Source organism: Salvelinus fontinalis, unplaced genomic scaffold, assembly GCF_029448725.1.
Source record: "Salvelinus fontinalis isolate EN_2023a unplaced genomic scaffold, ASM2944872v1 scaffold_0313, whole genome shotgun sequence".
Classification (NCBI taxonomy): Eukaryota; Metazoa; Chordata; class Actinopteri; order Salmoniformes; family Salmonidae; genus Salvelinus; species Salvelinus fontinalis.
This window is the reverse complement of record NW_026600522.1, coordinates 120,747-136,286: the sequence shown is the minus strand read 5'-3', so window position 1 is coordinate 136,286 and position 15,540 is coordinate 120,747. Positions and strand designations below refer to the sequence as shown.

Genomic DNA, 15,540 nt, shown 5'->3' with positions numbered 1-15,540 from the left:
CTGTAGCGCTGTCTTAGGCGTCTCACAGTACGGACATTTCAATTTATTTCCCTGGCCACATCTGTAATCCTCATGCCTTCTTGCAGCATGCCTAAGGCACGTTCACGGCATCTTTCTTTTGGTATTTTCAGAGTCAGTAGTAGTGTCCTACGTTTTCCTAACTGTAACTCTAATTGCCTACCGTCTGTAAGCTGTTAGTGTCTTAACGACCGTTCCACATGTGCATGTTCATTAGTTGTTTATGGTTCTTTGAACAATGAATTTTCTTTGAAAGACAGGGTCCTTGAAAAAGGGATGTTTCTTTTTTTGCTGAGTTTATATATAATGTGATATTTGAGGCTCTCTCACCAGTTGATAGTCCAATTTACACACACTTACAGTGGCTTGCGAAAGTATATTGCCTTACAACCTGGAATTAAAATAGATTTTGGGGGGATTTGTGTCATTTGATTTACACAACATGCCTAACACTTTGAAGATGCAAAATATTTTTTATTGTGAAACAAACAAGAAATAAGAAAAAAAAATGAAAACTTGAGAGTGCATAACTATTCACTCCCCCAAAGTCAATACTTTGTAGAGCCACCTTTTGCAGCAATTACAGCTGCAAGTGGCTTGGGGTATGTCTCTATAAGCTTGGCACATCTAGCCACTGGGATTTTTGCCCATTCTTCAAAGCAAAACTGCTCCAGAGTTCCACTGGTGTACAGCAATATTCATGTCATACCACAGATTCTCAATTGGATTGAGGTCTGGGCTTTGACTAGGCCATTCCAAGACATTTAAATGTTTCCCCTTAAACCACTCGAGTTTTGCTTTAGCAGTATGTTTAGAGTCATTGTCCTGCTGGAAGGTGAACCTCCGTCCCAGTTTCAAATCTCTGGAAGACTGAAACAGGTTTCCCTCAAGAATGCTAGATGTGCAAATCAGCTGGGCTTGACAATCTGGACCCCCTATTTCTGAAACTGTCCGCCGCCATTGTCGCACTCCCTATTACCAGCCTGTTCAACCTCTCCTTCGTATCATCTGAGATCCCCAAGGATTGGAAAGCTGCCGCGGTCATCCCCCTCTTCAAAGGGGGAGGCACCCTGGACCCAAACTGTTACAGACCTATATCCATCCTGCCCTGCCTATCTAAGGTCTTCGAAAGACAAGTCAACAAACAGATCACTGACCATCTCGAATCCCACCGTACCTTCTCCGCTGTGCAATCCGGTTTCCGAGCCGGTCACGGGTGCACCTCAGCCACGCTCAAGGTACTAAACGATATCATAACCGCCATCGATAAAAGACAGTACTGTGCAGCCGTCTTCATCGACCTGGCCAAGGCTTTCGACTCTGTCAATCACCATATTCTTATCGGCAGACTCAGTAGCCTCGGTTTTTCTAATGACTGCCTTGCCTGGTTCACCAACTACTTTGCAGACAGAGTTCAGTGTGTCAAATCGGAGGGCATGTTGTCCGGTCCTCTGGCAGTCTCTATGGGGGTACCACAGGGTTCAATTCTCAGGCCGACTCTTTTCTCTGTATATATCAATGATGTTGCTCTTGCTGCGGGCGATTCCCTGATCCACCTCTACGCAGACGACACCATTCTGTATACTTCTGGCCCTTCCTTGGACACTGTGCTATCTAACCTCCAAACGAGCTTCAATGCCATACAACACTCCTTCCGTGGCCTCCAACTGCTCTTAAACGCTAGTAAAACCAAATGCATGCTTTTCAACCGTTCGCTGCCTGCACCCGCACGCCCGACTAGCATCACCACCCTGGACGGTTCCGACCTAGAATATGTGGACATCTACAAGTACCTAGGTGTCTGGCTAGACTGCAAACTCTCCTTCCAGACTCATATCAAACATCTCCAATCCAAAATCAAATCTAGAGTCGGCTTTCTATTTCACAACAAAGCCTCCTTCACTCACGCCGCCAAACTTACCCTAGTAAAACTGACTATCCTACCGATCCTCGACCGATCCTCGACTGATGTCATCTACAAAATAGCTTCCAATACTCTACTCAGCAAACTGGATGCAGTTTATCACAGTGCCATCCGTTTTGTTACTAAAGCACCTTATACGACCCACCACTGCGACCTGTATGCCCTAGTCGGCTGGCCCTCGCTACATGTTCGTCGTCAGACCCACTGGCTCCAGGTCATCTACAAGGCTATGCTAGGTAAAGTGCCGCCTTATCTCAGTTCACTGCTCACGATGGCTACACCCACCCATAGCACGCGCTCCAGCAGGTGTATCTCACTGATCATCCCTAAAGCCAAAACCTCATTTGGACGCCTTTCCTTCCAGTTCTCTGCTGCCTGCGACTGGAACGAATTGCAAAAATCTCTGAAGTTGGAGACTTTTATCTCCCTCAACAACTTTAAACATCTGCTATCCGAGCAGCTAACCGATCGCTGCAGCTGTACATAGTCCATCGGTATATAGCCCACCCAATTTACCTACCTCACCCCCCATACTGCTTTTGTTTATTTACTTTTCTGCTCTTTTGCACACCAGTATCTCTACTTGCACATGATCATCTGATGATTTATCACTCCAGTGTTAATCTGCTAAATTGTAATTATTCGATTTATTGCCTACCTCCTCATGCCTTTTGCACACAGTGTATATAGATTCTCTTTTTTTCTACCATGTTATTGACTTGTTTATTGTTTACTCCATGTGTAACTCTGTGTTGTTGTCTGTTCACACTGCTATGCTTTATCTTGGCCAGGTCGCAGTGGTTAAATAAAGGTGAAAAAAAAAAAAAATAATAATAAAAAAAGAATTTCCCTGTATTTAGCGCCAGCCATTATTCATTCAATTCTGACCAGTTTCCCAGTCCCTGCCGATGAAAAACATGGCCACAGCATGATGCTGCCACCACCATGCTTCACTGTGGGGATGGGGTTCTCGGGGTGATGAGAGGTGTTGGGTTTGAGCCAGACATAGCATTTTCCTGGATGGCCAAAAATCTCAATTTTAGTCTCATCTGACCAGAGTACCTTCTTGCATATGTTTGGGAAGTCTCCCACATGCCTTTTGGCGAACACCAAAAAGCAATGGCTTTTTTTCTGGCCACTCTTCCGTAAAGCCCAGCTCTGTGGAGTGCAGGGCTTAAAGTGGTCCTATGGACAGATACTCCAATCTCCGCTGTGGAGCTTTGCAGCCCATTCGAGGTTATTTGTTGCCTCTCTGATTAATGCCCTCCTTGACTGGTCCGTGAGTTTTGGTGGGCGGCCCTCTCTTGGCAGGTTTGTTGTGGTGCCAGATTCTTTCCATTTTTTAATAACGGATTTAATGGTGCTCTGTGGGATGTTCAAAGTTTCTGATATTTTTTTATAACCCAACCCTGATCTGTACTTCTCCACAACTTTGTCCCTGACCTGTTTGGAGAGCTCCTTAGTCTTCATGGTGCCGCTTGCTTGGTGGTGCCCCTTGCTTACTGGAGTTGCAGACACTGGGGTTTTTCAGATATATTCTTAGATCATGTGACACTTAGATTGCACACGGGTGGACTTTATTTAACTAATGATGTGACTTCTGAAGGTAATTGGTTGCACCAGATCTTATTTAGGGGCTTCATAGCAAAGGGGGTGAATACATATACACGCACCACTTTTCCGTTTTAAATTTTTTGGAATTTTTTGAAACAAGTTATTTTTTCATTTCACTTCACCAATTTGAACTATTTTGTGTATGTCCATTAAATGAAATCCAAATAAAAATCAATTTAAATTACAGGTTGGAATGCAACAAAATAGGAAAAACGCCAAGGGGATGAATACTTTTGCAAGGCACTGTATATTTAGCCTTACCACTCAAACGCGCCCAATATATGTGGTGCTGCTCATGGCAACGTCATCTCGCTGAGTTTACCTTTAAATGATCAATCTCAACGTGACTCGCCAGGTTCCGAAGCTTGATAAACCCTATAAAAAAATCTTGAAAACCCCATTCTATTTCCCCCCCAAAATTACTAAAACTGAACATAATTCTTGATGGTTTTTATTATTGTAGTTAGTTTTGGAGTCAAAGATAACAGTTTCAGTATAGCCGGATGTGGAGATCCTGGGCTGGCGTGATAACACGTGGTCTGCGGTTGTGAGGCCCGTAGGACGTACTGACAAATTCTCTAAAACAACATTGAGACGGCTGATGATTTTCGGGTTTTCATTTACTATAATAACCTTGGTGTGTGCCTGTGTGTCTGTCTGTCTGTGTGTGTGTGTGTGTGTGTGTGTAATATCTACTGGACCTACATCAGGCTGGTGGTGGGCCATGAGCACAGCAAAGTTGGTGAGGTGGGAACAGGAGCAGGTGGTGTGTGTGCTGTTGGTGTCCAGCAGTCTACAGCCCTGAGACGACCACTGGCCTGTCATCGACCGCTCAGAGTAATTCCAGAACGAACAGTTGGGACTGTAGTGGTTCTCCAACTAAAGGGAGAAAGTGAGAGAGGGGGGGGGGGGGGTTAATTTCAAATGAAAATTAATTAACTTTATTGATACCGAAGGTAAATGGTTCTGTCGCAGGCTTTATAACAACACACAGACATAAATAACAAACATAAAGTGCTGCAATCCATTTAAACATGTTTATATACAGTACAAGCAGATGACAGGGAAATAAAATACAGCCTATTTAAACATGTTTATATACAGTACAAGCAGATGACAGGGAAATAAAATACAGCCTATTTAAACATGTTTATATACAGTACAAGCAGATGACAGGGAAATAAAATACAGCCTATTTAAACATGTTTATATACAGTACAAGCAGATGACAGGGAAATAAAATACAGCCTATTTAAACATGTTTATATACAGTACAAGCAGATGACAGGGAAATAAAATACAGCCTATTTAAACATGTTTATATACAGTACAAGCAGATGACAGGGAAATAAAATACAGCCTATTTAAACATGTTTATATACAGTACAAGCAGATGACAGGGAAATAAAATACAGCCTATTTAAACATGTTTATATACAGTACAAGCAGATGACAGGGAAATAAAATACAGCCTATTTAAACATGTTTATATACAGTACAAGCAGATGACAGGGAAATAAAATACAGCCTATTTAAACATGTTTATATACAGTACAAGCAGATGACAGGGAAATAAAATACAGCCTATTTAAACAGTTGGCAAATATGTGGGAGAGAGAGAGAAAGGGTGAGAGGTGAAATAAATTGTAATGCATGTGTACAGTAACAGAACAGGGTGTACAGTGTGTGGGACGTAGTGTTTGATGCTCTGTATACAGTATGTGTATGGGCTTGTTAGTCTACTACAGTACAGTATGTGTATGGGCTTGTTAGTCTACTACAGTACAGTATGTGTATGGGCTTGTTAGTCTACTACAGTACAGTATGTGTATGGGCTTGTTAGTCTACTACAGTACAGTATGTGTATGGGCTTGTTAGTCTACTACAGTACAGTATGTGTATGGGCTTGTTAGTCTACTACAGTACAGTATGTGTATGGGCTTGTTAGTCTACTACAGTACAGTATGTGTATGGGCTTGTTAGTCTACTACAGTACAGTATGTGTATGGGCTTGTTAGTCTACTACAGTACAGTATGTGTATGGGCTTGTTTGTCTACTACAGTACAGTATGTGTATGGGCTTGTTAGTCTACTACAGTACAGTATGTGTATGGGCTTGTTAGTCTACTACAGTACAGTATGTGTATGGGCTTGTTAGTCTACTACAGTGCAGTATGTGGTGTAGTGTTTAACCTCCAGTATGTGTACATTATGTCAATGTAAATTTGTTTATTTATTTATTATTATTTGATTTAATTGATTTACTTAATTTAACTAGGCAAGTCAGTTAAGAACAAATTCTTATTTTCAATGATGGCCTAGGAACAGTGGGTTAACTGCTGTCACATTCCTGACCTATTTCTGTTAGTTTGTTATATGTGTTAGTTGGTCAGGACGTGAGTTTGGGTGGGCATTCTATGTTTTCTGTTTCTGTGTTGGTTTATTGGGTTGCCTGGTATGGCTCTTAATTAGAGGCAGGTGTTTGGCGTTCCTCTAATTAAGAGTCATATTTAGGTAGGCGTTTTCACAGTGTTCGTTGTGGGTGGTTGTCTCCTGTGTCTGTGTATATGTTTGCACCATACGGGACTGTTTGCGGTTTGTTCGTTTTATGTAGTCTGTTCCTGTTCATTGCGTTCTTCACGTTATATGTAAGTTCGTTGTTCAGGTCTGTCTGCATCGTTTATTTGTTTTGTTTGTTTATGCAAGTTTAGTTTGTTTTTTCCGTCGTGTTCAATAAATCATGTCATTTCACTACGCTGCGCCTTGGTTCGATCACTACTCCTCCTCTTCTGATGAAGAGGAGGAAGACTGCCGTTACAGAACCACCCACCTTTCCAGAACCAAGCAGCGTAATGTCGAGCAACGGGAGAGTATACAGGACTTGTGGAGTTGGGAGCAGGTATTTAACGGAGAAGGACCATGGGCTAAAGTGAATCACCGTCCATGGGAACAGCTGGAGGCAGTTCGGAGAGCGGAGGAGAAGAGAGAGAGGAACCGGCGTTATGAGGGGACGCGTCTTGCACAGAAGCCCGAAAAGCCCGTGAGTAACACCCAAAGATTTCTTGGGGGGGGGCTAAGAGGTAGTGGGCCAAGGGCAGGTAGGAGACCTGCGCCCACTTCTCAGGCTAACCGTGGAGAGCGGGAGTACGGGCAGACACCATGTTAAGCAGTAGAGCGCAGGGTGTCTCCTGTACGTGTGCATAGCCCGGTGCGGGTTATTCCACCTCCCTGCACTGGTAGGGCTAGATTGGGCATTGAGCCAGGTGTCATGAGGCCGGCTCAACGCGTCTGGTCTCCAGTGCGTCTCCTCGGGCCGGCATACATGGCACCTGCCTTACGCATGGTTTCCCCGGTTCGCCTACATAGCCCGGTGCGGGTTATTCCACCTCCCCGCACTGGTCGGGCGACCGGGAGCATTCAACCAGGTAAGGTTGGGCAGGCTCAATGCTCAAGAGAGCCAGTATGCCTGCATGGTCCGGTATTTCCGGAGCCACCTCCCCGCCCCAGCCTAGTACCTACAGTGCCGACACTACGCACTAGGCTACCAGTGCGTTTCCAGAGCCCTGTTCCTCCTCCACGCACTCTCCCTGTAGTGCGTGTATCCAGTTCGGTGCCTCCAGTTCCGGCACCACGCACTAAGCCACCTGTGCGTCTCCAGAGCCCTGTACACACTGTTTCTTCTCCCCGTACTAATCCTGATGTGCTTGCCCTCAGCCCGGTGCCACCAGTGCCGGTACCACGCACCAGGTATAGAGTACGCATTGAGAGTCCAGTGTGCCCTGTCCCTGCTCCCCGCACTAGCATGAAGGTGCGTGTCCTTAGCCCGGTGCCTCCAGTTCCGGCACCACGCACCAGGTCTACAGTGCGCCTTATCCGGCCAGAGCCATCCGTCTCCCCAGCGCCATCTGAGCCATCCGTCTCCCCAGCGCCATCTGAGCCATCCGTCTCCCCAGCGCCATCTGAGCCATCCGTCTCCCCAGCGCCGTCTGAGCCATCCGTCTGCAATGAGCCTGCAAAGCCGCCCGTCTGCCATGAGCCTGCAAAGCCGCCCGTCTGCCATGAGCCTACAGAGCCGTCCGCCAGACAGGAGCCGCTAGAGCCGCCCGCCAGACAGGAGCCGCTAGAGCCGTCCGTCAGACAGGATCTGCCAGAGCCGCCAACCAGACAGGATCTGCCAGAGCCGCCAACCAGACAGGATCTGCCAGAGCCGCCAGCCAGACAGGATCTGCCAGAGCCGCCAGCCAGACAGGATCTGCCAGAGCCGCCACCGAGCCATGAGCAGCCAGAGCCGTCAGCGAGCCATGAGCAGCCAGAGCCGTCAGCGAGCCATGAGCGTCCAGAGCCGTCAGAGAGCCATGAGCGTCCAGAGCCGTCAGCCTGCCATGAGCGTCCAGAGCCGTCAGCCTGCCATGAGCGTCCAGAGCCGTCAGCCTGCCATGAGCGTCCAGAGCCGTCAGCCTGCCATGAGCGTCCAGAGCCGTCAGTCAGCCATGAGCTGCCCCTCAGCCAGAAGCGGCTAGTAATCCAGAACTGCCCCTCAGTCCAGAGCTGTCTCTCTGTCCGGAGCTGCCCTTCAGTCCGGAGTTGCCCCTCTATCCTAAGCTACCTCTTTATCCTAAGCTACCTCTTTATCCTGAGCTACCTTGTCCCGGAGCTGTACTTTATCTTGGTGTTGCCCCTTAAATTAGGTGGGGGAAATAAGAGGGTGGTCATGATAAGGGGTAAACGTAAGCTGGGATTGACTATGGTGGGGTGGGGACCTCGTCCAGAGCCTGAGCCACCACCGTGGTCAGATGCCCACCCAGACCCTCCCCTAGACTTTGTGCTGGTGCGCCCAGAGTTCGCACCTTATGGGGGGGGTTATGTCACGTTCCTGACCTATTTCTGTTAGTTTGTTATATGTGTTAGTTGGTCAGGACGTGAGTTTGGGTGGGCATTCTATGTTTTCTGTTTCTGTGTTGGTTTATTGGGTTGCCTGGTATGGCTCTTAATTAGAGGCAGGTGTTTGGCGTTCCTCTAATTAAGAGTCATATTTAGGTAGGCGTTTTCACAGTGTTCGTTGTGGGTGGTTGTCTCCTGTGTCTGTGTATATGTTTGCACCATACGGGACTGTTTGCGGTTTGTTCGTTTTATGTAGTCTGTTCCTGTTCATTGCATTTTTCACGTTATATGTAAGTTCGTTGTTCAGGTCTGTCTGCATCGTTTATTTGTTTTGTTTGTTTATGCAAGTTTAGTTTGTTTTTTCCGTCGTGTTCAATAAATCATGTCATTTCACTACGCTGCGCCTTGGTTCGATCACTACTCCTCCTCTTCTGATGAAGAGGAGGAGGACTGCCGTTACAACTGCCTTGTTCAGGGACAGAACGGCAGATTTTAAAATTGTCAGCTCGGGGATTCGATCTTGTAAGATTTCGGTTTATGCAAGTGTATGTGAGTGTAATTTTTATGTGAGTGTAGTGTGTATATTGGAGTGTATTGTGAGTGAAGTGTGTATACTGGAGTGTATTGTGTTTATGGGAGTGTATTGTGTGTATGAGAGTGTATTGTGTATGGGTGTATATTGTGTGTATGGGAGTATATTGTGTATGGGTGTATATTGTGCATATGGGAATGTATTGTGTATGGGAATGTATTGTGTACATGGGAGTGTATTGTGTATGGGAATGGATTGTGTATGGGAGTGTATTGTGTGTATTGTGTGTATGGGAGTGTATTGTGTGTATGGGAGTGTATTGTTTTTATGGAAGTGTATTGTGTGCATGGGAGTGTATTGTGTATGGGAATGTACTGTGTATGGGTGTGTATTGTGTGTATGGGTGTGTATTGTGTGTATGGGAGTGTATTGTGTGTATGGGAGTGTATTGTGTGTATGGGAGTGTATTGTGTGTATGGGAGTGTATTGTATATAGGGGAGTGTATTGTATGTAGGGGAGTGTATTGTGTGCATGGGAGTGTTTTGTGTATGTGAATGTACGGTGTATGAGTGTGTAGTGTGTGTATGGGAGTGTATTGTGTGTATGGGAGTGTATTGTGTGTATGGGAGTGTATTGTGTGTATGGGCGTGTATTGTGTATATGGGAGAGTTTGTGGACTGTATGTGTGTGAGTCACAGTAGGTTGGTGGCACTTTAATTGGGGAGGATGGTAATGTCTGGAGCGTAATGAGTGGAATGGTATCAAATACATCAAACACATGGTTTTCATGCGTTTGAGGCCATTCCATTTGCTATGTTCCAGCCATTATTATGAGCTGTTCTGTAAGTATTTAAGCGTATAACATTACATGTATCTGTAAGTGTATACCTGTAAGTGTTTGAGTGTGAACACCACCGGCTCAGTGAGGAACACTCTGCTGGACTCTTTATTGATGGAGGCGGCGATGACGTGGGAGTTGACCGCCAAGCCCCGCTCCCCCGGTGCCGCCTCCAGCTCCATCTTCACCGTGGCGTTCTCCGTAGACAGGAAGGAGCCCAAGTTCTTATAAAGAACAAACACTACCTTGACTTGGCCTGGAGGGGGAGAGATGAGAGATGGGGAGAGACAGGGAGAGACGGGTAGAGAGCAGAAGGGTCAGAGAGAGAGACAGGGAGAGGCAGATAGAAGAAGAGAGAGATAGAGAGGGGAAATGAGAGAGGGAAAGGAAAAAGAGAAAAAAGAAACAGAAATAGTGTGTGAAGGGAGCATAATAAGGAGAGAGAGTCAGACAGAGAGAGAGATAGAACATAAAGAGGTAAATGAGAGGGAAGGGGGGAAGGAGAGGGAGTCAGAGAGAGAGATAGAACATAAAGAGGTAAAGGAGAGGGAAGGGGAAAGGAGAGGGAGTCAGAGAGAGAGATAGAACATAAAGAGGTAAAGGAGAGGGAAGGGGGAGGGAGAGGGAGTCAGAGAGAGAGATAGAACATAAAGAGGTAAATGAGAGGGAAGGGGGAAGGAGAAGGAGTCAGAGAGAGAGATAGAACATAAAGAGGTAAAGGAGAGGGAAGGGGGAAGGAGAGGGAGTCAGAGAGAGAGATAGAACATAAAGAGGTAAATGAGAGGGAAGGGGGGAAGGAGAGGGAGTCAGACAGAGAGATAGAACATGAAGAGGTAAAGGAGAGGGAAGAGGGGAAGGAGAGGGAGTCAGAGAGAGAGATAGAACATAAAGAGGTAAAGGAGAGGGAGTCAGACAGAGAGATAGAACATAAAGAGGTAAAGGAGAGGGAAGGGGGGAAGGAGAGGGAGTCAGAGAGAGAGATAGAACATAAAGAGGTAAAGGAGAGGGAAGGGGGGAAGGAGAGGGAGTCAGAGAGAAAGATAGAACATAAAGAGGTAAAGGAGAGGGAAGGGGGAAGGAGATAGAGAGAGAAAAGAGAAAGAGGTAAAGGAGATGAAAAGGAGGAATAGTAAAAAGAGAAGAAGACAGAAATAGCGAGAGAGAGGACAGGGGGATAATAGGGGGGAAAGGAGGAAAGGGAGAGAGGCAGAGTGACAGAGGGAGAGAGAGAGTTAGTGAAGGTTAGAATGATGGTAAGAACCGTTTCATTTTGACTGGTGGGAAAGAGGGGAGATTTAATGGAGAGGACAATGGAACATTCATCCCTCAAGCATTCACAGATCTCCTATTATTCCATATGAATTTTTCATGTGCGTTTGTTTCAATCATTCTAATCTGGTTCCCACTGCAGAGCCGAGCGCTGACAGAAAACAGAGAAGGGGGAGAGGGAGGGATGGGTGGAGGACTGGAGGGAGGGTGAGGAGGAATGGAGGGAGGAGAAGGGGGAGGAAGAGGGGGGCTTGAAGCGGGAGAAGAGATGAGAGAGGGGTATACGATGGTGGAGAGACGGAGCAAGGGAGAGATAGAGAGCGAGAGCTGAGATTGCTCTGTCAGGCTGTGGGTGATAGTCATCTACACGCCTCTCCAGCTATTCTATTAGGAGTGCTGTTAGGAAACCATCAAGGAAGAAATGGTCTCAGCGCTTTTATTAATCTGATTGGCCTGTTATTATGAAACAATAACTTGGTCAACTGCATGCAGATTATTTTAGACTCACATGAAAATGCAAATGGGAACATTGACTGAGAGATTCCTGAGCCCATATCTCAGGTCATGAAGTGAACGGGAGATCCCCGAGCCCATATCTCAGGTCATGAAGTGAACGGGAGATCCCCGAGCCCATATCTCAGGTCATGAAGTGAACGGGAGATCCCCGAGCCCATATCTCAGGTCATGAAGTGAACGGGAGATCCCCGAGCCCATATCTCAGGTCATGAAGTGAACGGGAGATCCCCGAGCACATATCTCAGGTCATGAAGTGAACGGGAGATCCCCGAGCCCATATCTCAGGTCATGAAGTGAACGGGAGATCCCCGAGCCCATATCTCAGGTCATGAAGTGAACAGGAGATCCCCGAGCCCATATCTCAGGTCTTGAAGTGAACGGGAGATCCGAGCCCATATCTCAGGTCATGAAGTGAACGGGAGATCCCCGAGCCCATATCTCAGGTCATGAAGTGAACGGGAGATCCCCGAGCCCATATCTCAGGTCATGAAGTGAACGGGAGATCCCCGAGCCCATATCTCAGGTCATGAAGTGAACGGGAGATCCCCGAGCACATATCTCAGGTCATGAAGTGAACGGGAGATCCCCGAGCCCATATCTCAGGTCATGAAGTGAACGGGAGATCCCCGAGCCCATATCTCAGGTCATGAAGTGAACAGGAGATCCCCGAGCCCATATCTCAGGTCATGAAGTGAACGGGAGATCCCCGAGCCCATATCTCAGGTCATGAAGTGAACGGGAGATCCCCGAGCCCATATCTCAGGTCATGAAGTGAACGGGAGATCCCCGAGCCCATATCTCAGGTCATGAAGTGAACGGGAGATCCCCGAGCCCATATCTCAGGTCATGAAGTGAACGGGAGATCCCCAAGCCCATATCTCAGGTAATGAAGTGACCGGGAGATCCCCCGAGCCCATATCTCAGGTAATGAAGTGAACGGGAGATCCCCAAGCCCATATCTCAGGTAATGAAGTGCCCGGGAGATCCCCGAGCCCATATCTCAGGTCATGAAGTAAACGGGAGATCCCCGAGACCATATCTCAGGTCATGAAGTGAACGGGAGATCCCCAAGCCCATATCTCAGGTAATGAAATGAGCGGGAGATCCCCAAACCCATATCTCAGGCCATGAAGTGAACGGGAGATCCCCGAGCCCATATCTCAGGTCATGAAGTGAACGGGAGATCCCCAAGCCCATATCTCAGGTAATGAAATGAGCGGGAGATCCCCGAACCCATATCTCAGGTCATGAAGTGAACGGGAGATCCCCGAGCCCATATCTCAGGTCATGAAGTGAACGGGAGATCCCCGAGCCCATATCTCAGGTCATGAAGTGAACGGGAGATCCCCGAGCCCATATCTCAGGTCATGAAGTGAACGGGAGATCCCCGAGCCCATATCTCAGGTCATGAAGTGACCGGGAGATCCCCGAGCCCATATCTCAGGTCATGAAGTGAACGGGAGATCCCCGAGCCCATATCTCAGGTCATGAAGTGAACGGGAGATCCCCGAGCCCATATCTCAGGTCATGAAGTGAACGGGAGATCCCCGAACCCATATCTCAGGTCATGAAGTGAACGGGAGATCCCCGAATCCATATCTCAGGTCATGAAGTGAACGGGAGAGCTGTAGGGTTTGACTGTGATGTGATGACCGTGATAAGGTTACTGACCATTGCGGCTGTACTGTTTGATGGTGGAGGCGGAGAGCTGGATGGTGCTGTCGCTCACGTAGTCCTGAGGAAAGGACAGGTCCTGAAGGTCCATCTCTGTGTTCAACACGTGCACCTCCAGATCTAAGATACAAACACAGGTACGTGGGAACAAAGGGTTAGAGTTGTTCTGTTTTTCCAGGATATTGAGCATGCCCTGCTCTACACCTATCCACCTACTGGAATTACTATTGCTACTAATTACAATTACTAATCACACACATGCATGCACCCCACTGCTTCCATTTCCCCCTATTTCTTACCGATATTGGGGGCCCGGTCGGTGAAGCGGTTGCCGTACATGTTGTTGGCCAATAGAAAGGCTCCTTTCTCCAGGACGTCCAATAGCATGGTGGCGGTGTGGGCCTGCTCCGTAGTGTTCATGTCCTGCCACGACTCCAGGGCCTCTGTACGTAGCAGGTTGTCCACTGTCTGCACTACCGCCTGGCAACGCAGAGGGGGCGCTAAGGTTCACACTGCTGTATTACACTGCATTACATTACCCATGCTACTGCTGTACATTACATTTTCTGCTGCTCTACTCTTATAGTAGACGTTTGACCTGTTATCCAATTTATAACAGAGGCCTGTATGTTTGATTCATTGTGTGATTCTCTTGTCCTATACAGGCCTGTATGTTTGATTCATCGTGTGATTCTCTTGTACTATACAGGCCTGTATGTTTGATTTATCTCTGTGATTCTCTTGTACTATACAGGCCTGTATGTTTGATTCATCTCTGTGATTCTCTTGTACTGTACATGCCTGTATGTTTGATTCATCTCTGTGATTCTCTTGTACTATACAGGCCTGTATGTTTGATTCATCGTGTGATTCTCTTGTACTATACAGGCCTGTATGTTTGATTCATCATGTGATTCTCTTGTACTATACAGGCCTGTATGTTTGATTCATCTCTGTGATTCTCTTGTACTATACAGGCCTGTATGTTTGATTCATCGTGTGATTCTCTTGTACTATACAGGCCTGTATGACACGCACAGGGTCAATAGATTATTCTTCATTGTACAGTGGAAGGGAGAGAATTACAGCTGCTCTTCACACAATCACCATACATTTCCTCTTACACTAAACCTATTAAAACCATTCTAATGATATATATTTACCATATCCTGTATTACATCTGTGTTGCTTCATAAGCTACAGTACAACCAATGCTAAACAAGGGCGCTCTAGTGACACACTACAACACAGCACACTTTGCATAGATCGTACACCACTGCAGATGTGTATGTATTTTGTTCCAAAGCACAACAGACTGGTTAAGGAACACATATGCTGCAGGATGACAGAAATCATTCATATGTAGAAATACATCATACATACTATGATATCACACACAGGATCATTTCATACTATCAAGTTACCCCTTACACATAGCCAGAGATATCATACTGTACTGAACAGTACACAGCCAAGGCTCATATAGCAACGTATATCACGGTAGTGATAACATTACAGTGAAACCTAGCTGAGTTATGTCACAGAAACATTATTACCACTTCTATTACTCCGCCCCACATTTCAGAGAGATACTATGAACATGAGGGAAAACTACAAAGCAACTAGCAGCCTGCGGAATTATTACAGAAACATTTCACGGAGGCATCCACAGAGAGATATCCGTCATACAGCGCACACACACACACACGCTCGCAGCATGCAGACACATGCACACGTACACGCACACACGCAGCACGCTCACACACACACGCACATACGTACATACACACACACACCGCTGCACCGCGCTCCACCTGCACCTAGAATGATTATGAACACATTACATGATATATCTCAGCCTAAAGAAATCATATACAGTACACACATATGTCTACTACGGGTTAGAGGTTATCTTTCCCACATTATTCTCAGTAGTCAGTACACTGGTAGGCTAGAAGATATTCTCCATTTGAATTGTGGGGATTAAAGGGGAAGTTACCTGGATGTAAGCCCGACAGGTCCGCTCTCTCTTCTGGAGCTGAGAGGAGGGAGGACAATAGCATTACAGTACACTTCTATAGGGTACTGTAATACCAAAACAATGGCAAACTGCAAGTCTAGAGGGATGTTATACACTAGGGGTCTGTTAGCGTGCATTTTTAAACACCCAGTTCAGTTTGTCTGTGAGTGTGTGTGAATGTGTCTATGTGTGAGTGTGTGTGTGTTTGTACAACTTTGTGTGTGTGTGTACATCTATCTGTGTGTGTGTGTGT

The 15,540-nt window shown here is 46.5% G+C and overlaps 1 protein-coding gene across 3 annotated transcripts in view; it reads right to left on the bottom strand.

The window, feature by feature from the left end:
- The window catches only part of LOC129845465 (adhesion G protein-coupled receptor L1-like), a 118,233-nt gene that overhangs the window by 28,606 nt on the left and 74,087 nt on the right, over positions 1-15,540 (bottom strand). For all 3 annotated transcript variants that reach the window (XM_055913409.1, XM_055913411.1, XM_055913410.1), the window contains 5 exons: positions 15,267-15,305; positions 13,567-13,747; positions 13,265-13,387; positions 9,859-10,064; positions 4,262-4,435 (listed from right to left, as the gene is read on the bottom strand). In XM_055913409.1, coding sequence (XP_055769384.1) covers positions 4,262-4,435; positions 9,859-10,064; positions 13,265-13,387; positions 13,567-13,747; positions 15,267-15,305 — 723 coding nt within the window. The remainder of the gene's footprint in view (positions 1-4,261; positions 4,436-9,858; positions 10,065-13,264; positions 13,388-13,566; positions 13,748-15,266; positions 15,306-15,540) is intronic.